The following is a 13,244-nucleotide window of genomic DNA, read 5'->3' on the forward strand; positions in this document are numbered from 1 at the left end:
ATCAGTGGCACTTCTGTTCCACGCCTCCACCCACCACTGCTGCCGCTGGTTACCTAAGCTCAAAGGCTAGAAATCCTGGGCTTCTCTTTGCCCTCAACCACCAAGGCTGATGGTTCTCCTACCGTATTCTTCAAATGCATCCACCTCTCCCTCTGTCCCTCAGTCCCACAGGGAAAGTCCTCTCTTCACTGCTTCTGCTGTGGGGGCCAAAACGAAGCCTCAAATTGAGACATCTGTATACACAGAGCAGGTGGGGCTGTGCTGGAGAGGGGGAGGCGCCAGGTAGACTTGGGCAAGAGCCCCTCACCCAGGCCCCTCTCCAAAAATAATAAGAGCAAGCACACAGCACTGACGCTGTGCCAGCAACAGTTTTTTTAAGTAATTAATTAATTTATTGGCTGCATTGGGTCTTTGATGCTGCACACAGGCTTTCTCTAGTTGCGGCGAGTGAGGGGCGAGGGGGCCTAATCTTTATTGTGGTGCATGGGCTCCTCATTGCGGTGGCTTCTCTTGTTGCAGAGCACAGGCTGTAGGCGCTCGGGCTTCAGTAGTTGCAACACACAGACTCAATAGTTGTGGCTCACGGGGTCTAGAGCACAGGCTCAAAAGTTGTGGCACACAGGCTTAGTTGCTCTATGGCATGTGGGATCTTTCCTGGAGCAGGGATCGAACCCGTGTCCCCTGCACTGGCAGGCGATTCTTAACCACTGCGCCACTTAGGAAGCCCCCAGCAACAGTTTTAAACCTCTTTGATATTAAACTCACAGTAGCGCGGCACTTGCTTGGTGATCCCTGGTAAGGGAACTAAGATCCTGCATGCCACACAGCCACAAATAAACAAAACAAACAAAAAACAACAGCAACAAAACTTACAGTAGTGCTAGGAGGTATTATCCCTATTTAACAGATGAGGGAAACTGAGGCACTGAGCCATCAGGTATCTTGCCCAAGGTCACACACAGCTAGCAAGTGGCTGATCAGGCAGTGGAGCTCCCTGGTCTGTGCTCAGCTAATGAGGGTCCGCTCTGCCCATGCCCCATCTAAAGAGGCACCTACTGCCCTACACCAGCTGATTGCTGCAGCATAGGAAGGCAAGCCTAGAACTGCATGGTTGTTCCAATTAGAACCAGAATCCTAGAATTTGTATGTGAAATATCCCGACCTTCTGAAATGTTGACTCAAATTTGTTGAAACCAGGCAGAGGAAATAAAATACATCTGCGAGCCAGATTTGGCTCACAGTTTGCAACCTCCTGTGTTATAGAATTTCCCTTCTTTGCATAAACCATGGGAAAAGAGAGGGAGGGTATTTTTAACCAGCAGCACTGGCCTGAGACCTGCCATTGTTCCTCTGCTTTCTCACTGCTGTTCTTTTCATTTCTGAATTCATGATCCTAGAAGCCACTGCTATAACCTGAAGGAAAAAAACCCCAAAAAACCAACTTCCAATTCCTCCATTATACCAACTCCGATTTTTTTTCTTAGACTGAGCTCCACCTGCTCCTAGTTCTGAGTTGACTCCTCCCCAGGGAGGGCTGTCAAGACTCAGAAGCAGGCAATTCCCTGGTTGTCCAGTGGTTAGCGCTCTCATTGCTAAGGGCCCGGGTTCCATCCCTGATTGGGGAACTAAGATCCCACGCACACACAAAATAAATAAATTTAAAATAAAATAAAAGAAAAGAAAAAGCCAAAGAGATCCTATTTGCCCCCACCTCCTCGTCTCTGGTTTTGAAGAAAATTTTCCTTCTAAGCATTTTAGGACTAGTAGCTCCTTTCCCAACTGTGTCATTCTTTTGCAAGGGCCATTCACACTTGAGTATGAACCAGCCTTTTTCCCAATGGAGTCCACACAGGGGGCATGGCTGTGTGGGGGGCAGGGGGGGTGGCACTGGTGTCTGCCATGCTGAGGGTAGAGGGCAGAAGCTGAGGTACTCAGATCCCTTCTACCGGCTCTCATACCAGGAACCGTGTCCTGTGGCTGCTGAGCGAGGATGATGCCCCAAAGTCCCTTGGCTAACACCCACCCCTCTCCTATGTCCAGAAGTTTGGGCTCAGGGCAGCAAAGCTGGGGACAGCTCATCCTTAGAGATCATAGCGCCATCCGACAGGATGCTGCCAAGCTTTGTCCCACCTTAGGGCCTTCACCTTTGCTGTACCCTCTTCCTAGGATGTTCTTTCCTCAGATTTCCCCATGGCTGGCTCCCAAATGTCACCTCCCAGAGGGGCCCTCCCTCAATCGAAATTAGTTCCGCTTCCCACCTTCACCTCCGCATAAGCTCATCACCCGTTTATTTTCTTTTTTCTTTTCTTTTCTTTATTTTCTTTCTTTATTTATTCGGCAGCACCAGGTCTTAGTTGCGGCAGGCAGGCTTCTTAGTTGTGGCATGCAAACTCCTAGTTGAGGCATGCATGTGGGATCTAGTTTCCTGACCAGGGATGGAACCCAGGCCCCCTGCATGGGGAGCTGGGACTCTTAACCACTGCGCCACCACGGAAGTCCCTTTATTTTCTTAATAGCATTTACCACTCTACAAAACGCTGTCTTGTCTTCCGTTTTAGAGTGTAAGCCCTCTGAACCCCTTGGTTCCAGAACTACCCCCGACCTGCGCGGTTTTACTCAGCGCAGGGGTTGCACCTAGCGTCTCCTCTGCTCCCGCAGCCTCTGAACCCCTGACGCGGGCGCCTCCTACAGCGCTGCCTCCCTGAGCTCCCCCTGGCGGCCAAAGCACGTCACTGCTCCAGCCTGGCACAAACACCTGGACAACGCATTGGACCGCGGTCCGCTTTATTCCGGGGGGCTGGAGAGGGAGAGGCCCAACCGAGGGGGCGCAGTAGGAGGTGGGCGGAGTCAGGGGCGGGGCGGAGCCGACTGGCGGGCGGGGTCTAAAGGGAGCGGCCAGTAAGGAGGGCTCGCGGTTCAGGGCCTGTGGAGTGGGCGTGATCCAGGGCGGGTGGGCGTAGCCCACCGTGCGCCTGCAGGTGGGCGGAGCCTCGGTGGGTCAGGCGGGAGCCGAGGGGCCTACATGCCGGACACAGGGCCGTTGGTCTCCATGTCGGTGAGGTTGCCCCGCAGGTTCTGTTCCTCCTCGAAGGCCTTGAACAGTGAGTTGAAGTTGCCCGCTCCAAATCCCTGAAGTGGGAGAAAGGAGGTGAGTTGCGAGCCCAGAAAGCCAAGCGCTGGGGACAGGAGGGGGTCCTTAGGGCTACCTGGTGGTTGTGGCGCTGAATCACTTCCAGGAAGAGCGTGGGCCGGTCCTGCATGGGCTTGGTGAAAATCTGAAGGAGGTAGCCTTTCTCGTCGTAGTCCACCAGGATTTTCAGCTCCTAGGCGGGAGTCAGGGGACTGGGTAAGGGGGAGGCTGCCCGGCCCCTTTAGCTTGGAATGGTGGGATCCTTAGAAAGGCCATGGGGGCTCCTGCACCCCCAAAGCCAAGAAGAGACCCCTTTCTGCAGCAGTTCCAGACACTTCCAAATAGATCCCCGATTGTTCTACTACTGTCTGCCTGCCTCAGCCCCGCTGTAAGCCGCCCAAGGCTGGTGTGGACCACCCGAGTTGCACCCTCTTCCTGCTTCTGCTCTCGCCTCCTTACAATCCAAATTCCCCACAGACAGGGATCTTTCAAAAATCAGATCACCTCACTCCCCTGTTTAAAACCCTCCGGTGGAAACCAGAACCTTCATATGCGGCTGGTGGGAATGTAAAATGGTGCAGTCGCTGTGGAAAACAGTCTGGTGCTTCCTCAAAAGGTAAAAGTGGAGTTACCATATGACCGACCCAGCAGTTTTACTCCTAGGTATCTACCCAAGAGAATTAAAACATATGTCCACACAAAATCTTGTTACCCATATGATTACAGTGTTATTCATAATAGCCAAAAAGTGGAAACAAATGTCTATCAACTGATGAATGGATACGCAAAATGTGGTCTATTCACCCCATGAAATAGTATTCAGCTAGAAAAAGGAACAAAGTACTGACATAGGCTACAACGTGGATGAACCTTGAAAACAATATGCTGAGTGAAAGAATCCAGTCACAAAAGATTACATGTTGTATGATTCCATATTGTATGATTCCATTTGTATGACATGTTCAGAAAAAGCAACTCTATAGAGATGGTAGGTCAGTGGTTGCCTAGGGCTGGAGGTGAGGAGGTGGATGGAGAGATTGGGAGGTGGTGGCCAAGAGGTCTGAGGTCTCTTTTTAGAGTGATGAAAATGTTCCAAAATTGATTTTGATGCATAATATAGTGAATAGCTAAAAACCACTGAATTGTGTTTTTTTAAATGGCATGTTATGTGACTTATATATCAATAAAGCAGTTAAAAACAAAACCAGAAAAACCTCCAATGGTTTCTGGCCACAGAAGAACAATATCTGAACTCCTAAATAGCCGAACAGAGGAATTGGCTCCTTCCTACCTCCATGACCTGGGCCACCCCTCAAACACTTCCTTTCATCCACTGTGGCCCTCTTTCTGTTTCTCAGATACTCAGAGCTTGCTCCTGCCTCAGGACCTTTGCACTTGCTATTCCTTCTGCCAGCACTGCTCTTTGTCTAGACCTTCACACAGCCAACTCCCTCTCATCATCTAGATTTCACTGAAATGTCACCTCCTCAGAGAGGGCTTCCCTGATTGCCTCCTCTGTATCGATAGTAGTCCCAGGTCATTCTCTGTCATAGCCTGTTTTAAGTTTCTGCACAGCACCAACTCTCTCTCTCTCTGATGGTGTTTGCGTTACTTATTTGTCATCTGTCTCCTCACTAGAATGCAAGTTCCATGACGGCAGGGACCTGGTCTGCTTTCCCCCCTGCATCCCAGTGCCTGATGCAAGGTTTAGACAACATTTTGATGGAACTCCGGGCTCTTTCTTCTTGGCTGACCGAGGATCCTCTCTAGGCCTCACCTCCAGGACATCAATATTCTCCTTCACCCGGATCTTGGCCGATTTGAGCCTCTCCCGCAGTTGTTTGTAGTATGTGGACGGAACAGCCAAAAACTCCACGCCTCGCTCTCTCAAGTGGCGAATCTGTCTCAGAGCAGGGGTCAAGGTCAGTCCTTCTCTCTCCATACTCAACACCCCTAGCCAAGTGGAAGTACTGGGCCAGAAGGAGGCAGGGTCCCTATCCCAGCTCCCCCAACTGCCAGGATGTGGTGTGACCTCATCCCCTTCCTTCTCTGGACTTTGTGGGTCCCATTGGAAGAATAGCAATCACTAACATTTAGGAACCTCACTACGTGCCCATCTCAAGCACTTTCTATGTACCGTCTCATTATATCGAGGCAGTAATCTTTTGAGACATTCGAATGAGTATTCTCCCCATTTCACAGCTGGGAAAACTGAGGCATTGAGAGATTAAGTATCTATTCTCAAAACCATAGCCAGAGGGATTTTATTAAAATACAAGTCAAATCATGTCACTCCTCTTCTTACCCCATGGTGGTCTCAGAGTCAAATTCAAAGTCTGCACCATCTGCCCCACTCCTACCTTCTGACCTCATCTCTTACCCCTCTCTCCCTTGTTCATTCTGTTCCAGCTATTCCTTTAACCTTCCTCTGCCCTGGCTGTCCCTTCAGCCTGGGGCGCTTTCCCCAGATTACCACTGCTTCCTCTCCATCTTCTGCATTCTCAAGTGTCTCCTTCTTAGCCCGCAGGGCCTTTGGTGACCACTTAATTTAAATATACAAAGTCCTTCACCCTGCCTCACCCAGGGCCCTGCTTTCTTTTCCTCTAGAGCACTCACTGCCATCTAACAGGGATATTTTACTAATTTTGTTTTCTGCCTCCATAGGGATGGAAACTATTGTCTTGTTGGCTAATGTATCCCAAGTACCTGAAACAGTGCCTGGCACATAGTAGGTGCTTAATAAACTTTTTTTTTTTGGCCATGCTGTGCAGCTTGTGGGATTTTAGTTCCCCAACCAGGGATTGAACCTGGGCCCTCAGCAGTGAGAGTACAGAGTCCTAACCACTGGACCACCAGGGAATTCCCTCAATAAACATCTGTTGAGTGAATGAATGAGTGAAGTTGCCACGGTCATGCAATGAATTCTCGGTTGGGCCGGGACTGAATGGGACAGGCCAGGCTCTTGCCCACTTGGTCATACTGCCACATCAAGAACGGCTAGGACCCAGCCTCCCCTCGGGCTGGAGCCTTAGACGCAGGACATTTAATTTGACTGAAAGGACCTAATGGATCTTGTAGCATAATAGCCTCACTTTCAAGTTAAGGCAACTGAAGCCCAGAGAGGGGACTGCATCCCCCAGAGACACACAGCAAGTCACTGGCAGAACCGGGCCTAGAGCCCAGGCTTCCTGTTACTCTGGCACTTGCTACTTCTGTAGCAGAGAGGCCGCACTCTCTGGGGTGGGCATGTGCCTGCACGTGAGTGTCATGAGCCAGTAAGGGAGCCCTGTCAGCCGTCTGGGCTGGTAAAGGGGACCCAGGACTGCCACTCGCCACCCCTGGCCCCTGACTCCGTTTTGCAGAGTTTGGCTCTAGAGCTGAATGGGAGGTGAATTGGGACCAGGAATGGGCTTCTAACTGCTGTGGTGATGTCTTCCGTCTTGAGAGCGATGTGCTGGACCCCAGCGCCCCCATTATAGTCCACATATTCCTGCGGGAGGGAAGCAAGGAAACCACTGTTGGCGGCCCGGTCACCCATACCCCTGCCCCTGCAAGAGCTCTCAGACCTCTTCCCTGCTTCCTTCTTCCCCAGCCAAGCCCCCCGGGGCCCGAGGAAGGCCCCACCTGGATCTGGGACTTCTTCCTGCTGGGTGCTGGCTCGTTAATGGGCATCTTGATGGACTCCTCGTAATTGGCGACCACGATGGACCGCAGAGAGCTGTACTCCGTGTGCACCTGCGTGTCGTCCACGGACCAGAACCGGTGGAACTGCAGGTTCTTCAGGTACCTGTGGGGTGGCCGGAAGGGCACGATGGCTCTGAGTGCTGGCCTAGGACTGCCCCTCTGCTCCTACTCCACCTTCCAGAATTTTTTCCCTGAGCAGGCTCCAAAAGGGGAACCACCTTTCACATCACACATGTCATAGATTTGTACCTTTATTATGACAGTTTTCCTTCAGGTGGAAGTAAAGCATCTGGAAACAAGATCCGTATACATGGCAACCCTCCAGCAGATGGAGATGCTTTTGAGAAGGAGTACTTGTTTCTGATTTGCACAAGCATGCTCTTTGGGTGGTGACAGGCTTCTCCCGAGCCTTCCTGGACTGTGACACCCTTGCGCCGATTCCCCAAGATTCCTCAAAGGGAGGACTGGTAGGTCACTTTGGGCCTTAAGTCCTCTTGTCTCCATGGTGACAGTTTTACAGAGAACAGATGAATCGGTGACCTCAGGCTAACCTCCCTCAACCTCGTGCTCTATTTCCCAACAACACTGGGGAGAGGGCCTGTCACACATGTGGGAAGGGCTTGGACCAGGGACTCACCATTCGGAGGCAGACACCATCTCCTGGTCAGGCTGGTTTCCCACAATGTGATCGATTATCTCGAGACTGCAGTTGGGCCTGGGAGAGGGAAGAGGTTAGGGGGTAGGAGAAGGCGACTCCCTAAATCTCCTCCTTCCCGCTGGCCCCTCAGTAACAATAACTGCTCACTATTCCATAGCACTTACTATAGACGCTTTATTTGCATCAACTCACACACTGTTACTAGCCCCATTTTACAGATGAAGAAACTGAGGCTTAGAAAAATAACTTGCCAAGGTTAAATAGCTAGGAAGTGACAGAGCTGGGATTTGAACCAAAGTGGTTGGGTTCCAGAGCCTATGCTCTTAGCCCCTATGCTGCCTCTTCAGGCCATCCCAGGGGGCACTCAGGGACTCCCCAGCAGGTCCCGAGAGGCTCTGCCCCCTCTGCATGGAAGAGAGGGAATTGCTTTCCACTCCACCCTTGCCGCAGGGGGCACTCACAGCTTGGAAAGTAAGAGGTCAGTGAATGCTGGGGCCTCGAACCCAGGCAGGAACCGGCCGGTGTAGTTCATCTTCTCCACCAGGGTGTGTGTCGTGTCCCCGTACTGTGGGTGGCAGACAGCCTGAGGTCCCGTCCCCGCTGAGGCCAGGCCGCATTTCACGGTGCCAGCACAGCCCTGGGTTCCAACCTGGCCCTGGCCCTGACTCCAAGTGTGATCTGGGGCAAGTCACTTCCCCTTTCCAAAATGAATTGCAATCTGACATTTGAGAATTTGACAGTCCGTCTGCCCCATAGAACCAGAAGCTCTGTGGGGGCAGGGATGCTGTTTTGCTCATGATGCTGTCACACAGTAGGTGCTCAGTTAAAATGTGGTGCCTGGGACGTCCCTGGTGGTGCAGTGGTTGAGAATCTGCCTGCCAATGCAGGGGACACGGGTTTGAGCCCTGGGCTGGGAAGATCCCACATGCTGAGGAGCAACAAAGCCCGTGCGCCACTACCGCTGAGCCTGTGCCCTAGCGCCTATGAACCACAACTGTTGAGCCTACGTGCCACAACTACTGCGGCCCACATGTCTAGAGCTTGTGCTCTGCAACAAGAGAAGCCTCCGCACCGAGAAGCCTGCACACCACAACAAAGAGTAGATCCTGCTCCTCTCAACTAGAGAAAGCCTGTGCTCAGCAACAAAGATCCAATGCAACCAATAAATAAATTAGTTAATTAAAAAAAGAATTTATACTTCTGTAAGAATTTATTTTAAAAAATGTCGTGTCTGGGACTTCCTAGGTGGCGCAGTGGTTGAGAATCCGCCTGCCAATGCAGGGGACACAGGTTCGATCCCTGCTCCAGGAAGATCCCACATGCCACAGAGCAACTAAGCCTGTGCGCCACAACTATTGAGCCTGCGCTTTAGATCCCATGAGCCACAACTATTGAGCCCGTGTGCTGCAACTACTGAAGCCCACGCGCCTAGAGCCTGTGCTCTGCCACAAGAGAAGCCACGGCAATGAGGAGCCTGCACACCACAATGAAGAGTAGTCCCCACTCACTGCAACTAAAAAGAAAGCCCGCAAACAGCAAAAAAGACCCAACACAGTCAATAAAATAAATAAATAATAAATTAATTAATTAAAAGAAATGTGGTGTCTGAATGAAGAATGATGAGGGCATTGGATCTAACTATGTGGAAGGGCCTTTTCAATCACTCTAACAATCTCTAAGTTATATTGGACCTACGATTGTCTCAGGTGCTAAACAGACTGGGTAATCTTTGCTGCGTGTCTAATATATGCCAGGCACTGTTGTTCTAAGTGCTGTACATGAGTCATCTCATTTGATCCTTAAAATGACCATGGGAGAGGTTATAGCTGAAGAAACAGGCACGGAGTGATTAAGTAGTGTGTGGCAGGTCACACAGGTGGCCCATGCAGGTGGTAACTTGCTCATTTAGATGGAGTTGCAGAGAGGTGTAGTGATTTGCCCAAAGTCACACAGCTTGTGTGGGGGGTGGGGCTTCCCTCCCACCGCCTTCCCCAGACCCACCCATCTCCTTCCTTGCATCCCCAGGATGTCACCCACCCCTGCCCCCCACTGGGGAGGAAGGGCCACCCAGAGGGGTGACCGGTAGCCCTGCTCAGCCTCTGCATACTGGCCAAGTGTACAGGAAATCAGGGTCCAGGGGGAATGTCTGTGCTTTCAGGCACAAGGGTAGGATGGTGTAACAGAGTCAGGGGTTAGGGAGGGGTGTCCTGGCATTTCAGTGGGTGCTGACAGCAGGAGGGGTGGGGACACCAAAGTTAACTCACTGTCTGCAGCACAGCAAACTTCACTTTCCCAAACTTGTCTTGTTCTACCCAGGGCTCCCGCACAATCCTGGCGCCTCGTTCCTGGGCTTTCTGCAGAGGAGATGGGGTGGGGACGCGGTCAGTGCTGGACCCTCAGGGAGCCCTGTGGCCGCCCTGCTGGATCCCCGCTGCATGGTCCTGCTGCAGCCTCCTCCAGTTTCTCAGTCCCAGGTGGGAACTTCAGCCGACTTTAGCTGTTGCCCTTGACACTCCTGCATCACGCCCATTTGGCAGATAGGGAAACTGAGGTCCAGGCCCAGAGCTGGGGCTATGGGAGACAAATCAGGTGGGGGTGGGTGTCTGTCCTGCCTGTCCTGTGCTAACTCACTCTGTGGCCCTTCTCCCCGCTAGTCCTCAGTTTCTTCATCTGTAAAAAGGGTGGTTGGATAAGACAAATACAAGCTGGCATTTATTGAGCACCTACTGTGTGTCAGACCCTGTGCCAAGTGCCTTACGAGCATGAGTCATGTATTTATTTAGCAAAACCTCATTACTGCATGTCTATGCTTATCACATGTCAGGCACTGTTCTAAGTACTAACCTCTTTAATCCTCACAGCAGCATTACATGCAGGCACTAGTATTGTCTTTATTTTATAGATGAGGACATTGAGGCACAGAGAAGTTAACTCACTCACCTGAAGTCACACAGCTAATAAGATTCAGACCCAGCAGTCTGCCTCTGGAATCTACACTCTGAACCTCTAAACTGCCTCTTGAATACAGTGTCTGGTGTAGAATCGTGCTCAAGAAATGATGATCTTGTTTCCTTTTTGTAAAAAGTCAGTGAGGTAGGTGTTTATTCCCATTTTACAGATGCAGAAACTGAGGCTCAGAGAGAGGTTGCATGGCTACGAAGGGGCAGAGTGTCACTGGAACTCAGGTGTGTGTCAACCAACACCTAGGCGCATCACTCCAGCGTAGCAATGTCCTCCAGCCCTGACTGATGAGTGTCCCTGGGGCAGACAGCGGGCAGGCCGAGCCTCACCGCTTCGTCTACACTCCAGCCCACCTGCGGGCTCACCTGCACAATGTAGTCACAATCCTCCACCTCAAACGCGATGTCCTTCACTCCGTCGCCATGTTTCACCAGGTGATTGCCCATCTCTGTGGCCAGCAGGGGAGTCAGGGGGTGCTGGCGTCATGGCCCCTCCCCTGTACTCTCAGCCTTCTGGACTCCATCTCCTTCTAGGCTGAGGGTCCCTCCCTGAACCCTGACCCACCCCTGTGTCTCTGACCCCCACCCACAATATCACGTCTCCGCTCCCTGGCACCCCAAACCCTCCAGGGCCTCCTCACCTTTGTTCCAGGGGTTGAGGGCAGAGGAGAAGATAAACACAATCTAAGATGTGGAGGAGAAGGGAGGCATGGCTGGTGGCTCAGGCAAGCTTCTGGAGGTGCACCCCCAGCCCCTCTCCCTGTCCACCAGCGAGCTACACCTGGAGGGACATCAGGACAAGACCCAAGACCCCCCCCCCCCCGCAGCCAGGCAGGACCCCGTGTTCTTGTCCCTTCTCGGCCTTAGCTTCCCCCGGTCCTGAGGGATGGGGGCTTCTCCCGTGCCAGACCCGCCTGGGGTCCTGGGATGAGCTGCTGGTCAGACCTCCCCGTGGGGAGAGCCCCAGGGACCCATGAGCCAGGGCGCTGCTTAGACTTCCAGCTCTGATGTCTGAGGCCTTTGCCAACTTTTCCTGAACATCTGTGAGACCCGCGTTGGGCCAGGCCGAGAAGGAGCCCAAACCAAGGAGGTCTCTGTTGCAGGTTGTACAGAGGTGCCAGTGGAGTGCCCAGAGGGGGTGACCTCAGCGCACGCTCCCCTGACCACACAGGCAGCCTGGAAGAGAACTGGAGGACGAACCTCCTGGTCTCCTGCACCCACAGGTGCCAGAACCGTCAGGGAGCACAGAGTCCAGCAGGGAGAGAGCCGGGCCTCCTGGATGGGTGGGGTCCCGGGGTGGAGACTCACCTTCCCTTGCTTGATCACGTGGCTCACCACCTCCCGGGAACCCGTCTCCAGGCCTTTGTAGGCTAGGGGTTCAAAGCCCATCTTGCTGCAGTAGTAAGACGCAGCCTGAATCACAGAGTGGCAGACGGGCCCATGAGGGTCGAGGAGCCGGCCCCCAGCTCCCCCAGCCTATCTGCCCTGTTGTCCCAGGTGCAGAGATCCTCCTGGGAAAAAAGCCTGCTTCCTGGCCCATGCTGATCTCAGGTAAGTTTCCCACTGGGGTCTGTGGCCCTGATTGTGTAATTAGGATTCAAAAAATGAGTGTCTGTCCTGGGGCGCTCCCAGCACTGGCCCTGATCCTCCCCTCCCAGAGGCCAATCACAGACCTGGCTGGAGGTCTGCCTTGTCCCGGAGGCCCTCTGGCAGCCCTCTGCACACTCCCAACGCTTCGCCCCAGCTGTTACCTGCTTGGCATTGCCAACCCAGAAGGTCACGGAGTGGAAGTGGAGGAATCGGCCTCTCTCAGGCTGCGGAAGGAGAGAAGGGGCAAGACTGAGTCCCTAGAAGTGGCTCTAGAAAAGCTTAAAGAAAGAAGGGTCCCCTAGCCACCTCCCTTGTCTCACCCTCAATCAGAGAACCGAGGAGAAGCCAACCCACCCCTCCACCCCTTGCCCTGAAGGCTTGCCAAGCCTCGAAAGAAGTTTCTCATGTAGAAATTGAGTTCCTGTGAGCTCAGGATTGGTAAGCTCCCTGCCAGGAGGCCTCCCCAGGTTTCACAGGGGAAAACAGCCTTATGCTACAGAAACATGAATTTAAGTTAGACTTTAGAAAGAACTTCCAGACAGGATTAAGAGATTAGCAGGAATTTAAGAAGAGGGCAAGGTTGAGTCCAGCTCAGTCTAGAGGTGGCGGAGATGAACTTGAGTGTGTGTCTAGGACATCACATACCCACTGTAGCTATTATCCCTCTTCTGCTCTTTGCTGGTGTTCCAGTCCCCCAAGGCCCTGACCCCACATTTCCCCTCCTGCTTACCTTCTCTCCTTTGTCGCTGTAAGTCGTCTAAGGAGAAAGAAAAGGGCAGTGAGACATGGTGCTTCTGCAAATCTCACTGCAGATCCCTACCATCTCCCATCGGGAAAGGCTGCCATGGCCCTAGGCAGGCTCTTACCATGACTGATCTTGGTCACACTTCCTGCTGGGAAGACTGGGATGAGAGGCCAGCAGAGTGCTGGACAGAAATATTTAACACCCAGCAAGTCCCGCCCCTGGCCTCCTGGCCTTCCTGGGGGTGGGAGCTGACCCTTGAAGCTGCTAGGCCTGGAAGCCACGCCTCACTGGACAGGGTGATGTTGTCAGGCCTAGAAAGACCACTAGCTAGTATGGGGCAGAGCCAGGGCCACAAGCCAAGGGCACATTCTTTCTGGGACCCTGGGCTGGGACTGTGATCTTTGCCCTCCAGAATCCAAAGCTGAGATGCCAAGGCCAGCTTGGGTGCAGAGGTGGCTCTAGAATTCATAGCCAGGG

The 13,244-nt window shown here is 52.7% G+C and overlaps 1 protein-coding gene and 1 non-coding gene across 2 annotated transcripts; both read right to left on the reverse strand.

The window, feature by feature from the left end:
• Window positions 1-2,800: 2,800 nt before the first annotated feature.
• HPD (4-hydroxyphenylpyruvate dioxygenase) lies at window positions 2,801-12,947 on the reverse strand. Its single transcript, XM_057747257.1, has 14 exons — window positions 12,889-12,947; window positions 12,753-12,779; window positions 12,184-12,246; window positions 11,741-11,845; window positions 11,074-11,116; window positions 10,799-10,881; window positions 9,737-9,826; window positions 7,934-8,037; window positions 7,452-7,529; window positions 6,755-6,917; window positions 6,549-6,620; window positions 4,908-5,030; window positions 3,207-3,323; window positions 2,801-3,129 (listed from the first exon to the last, which is right to left on the reverse strand). The coding sequence occupies exons 1-14, from the start codon at window positions 12,889-12,891 to the stop codon at window positions 3,019-3,021; spliced, it is 1,182 nt and encodes a 393-aa protein (XP_057603240.1). The 5' UTR covers window positions 12,892-12,947; the 3' UTR covers window positions 2,801-3,018.
• Window positions 5,917-5,989, reverse strand: TRNAE-CUC (transfer RNA glutamic acid (anticodon CUC)). Its single transcript has one exon. It is a non-coding gene; the product is annotated as a tRNA-Glu (tRNA).
• Window positions 12,948-13,244: the final 297 nt, after the last annotated feature.

Source organism: Hippopotamus amphibius, chromosome 8, assembly GCF_030028045.1.
Source record: "Hippopotamus amphibius kiboko isolate mHipAmp2 chromosome 8, mHipAmp2.hap2, whole genome shotgun sequence".
In the NCBI taxonomy this organism is placed as follows: Eukaryota; Metazoa; Chordata; class Mammalia; order Artiodactyla; family Hippopotamidae; genus Hippopotamus; species Hippopotamus amphibius.

What these genes read in the sequence shown, in the direction of transcription:
- HPD (XM_057747257.1), bottom strand. An exon ending in ACAGCGACAAAGGAGAGAAG is followed by an intron (nt 12,247 to 12,752) that starts GTAAGCAGGAGG and finishes CTCCTTCCGCAG; the next exon opens with CCTGAGAGAGGCCGATTCCT. An exon ending in TTCAGCGCCACAACCACCAG is followed by an intron (nt 3,130 to 3,206) that starts GTAGCCCTAAGG and finishes CTCCCACTTCAG; the next exon opens with GGATTTGGAGCGGGCAACTT.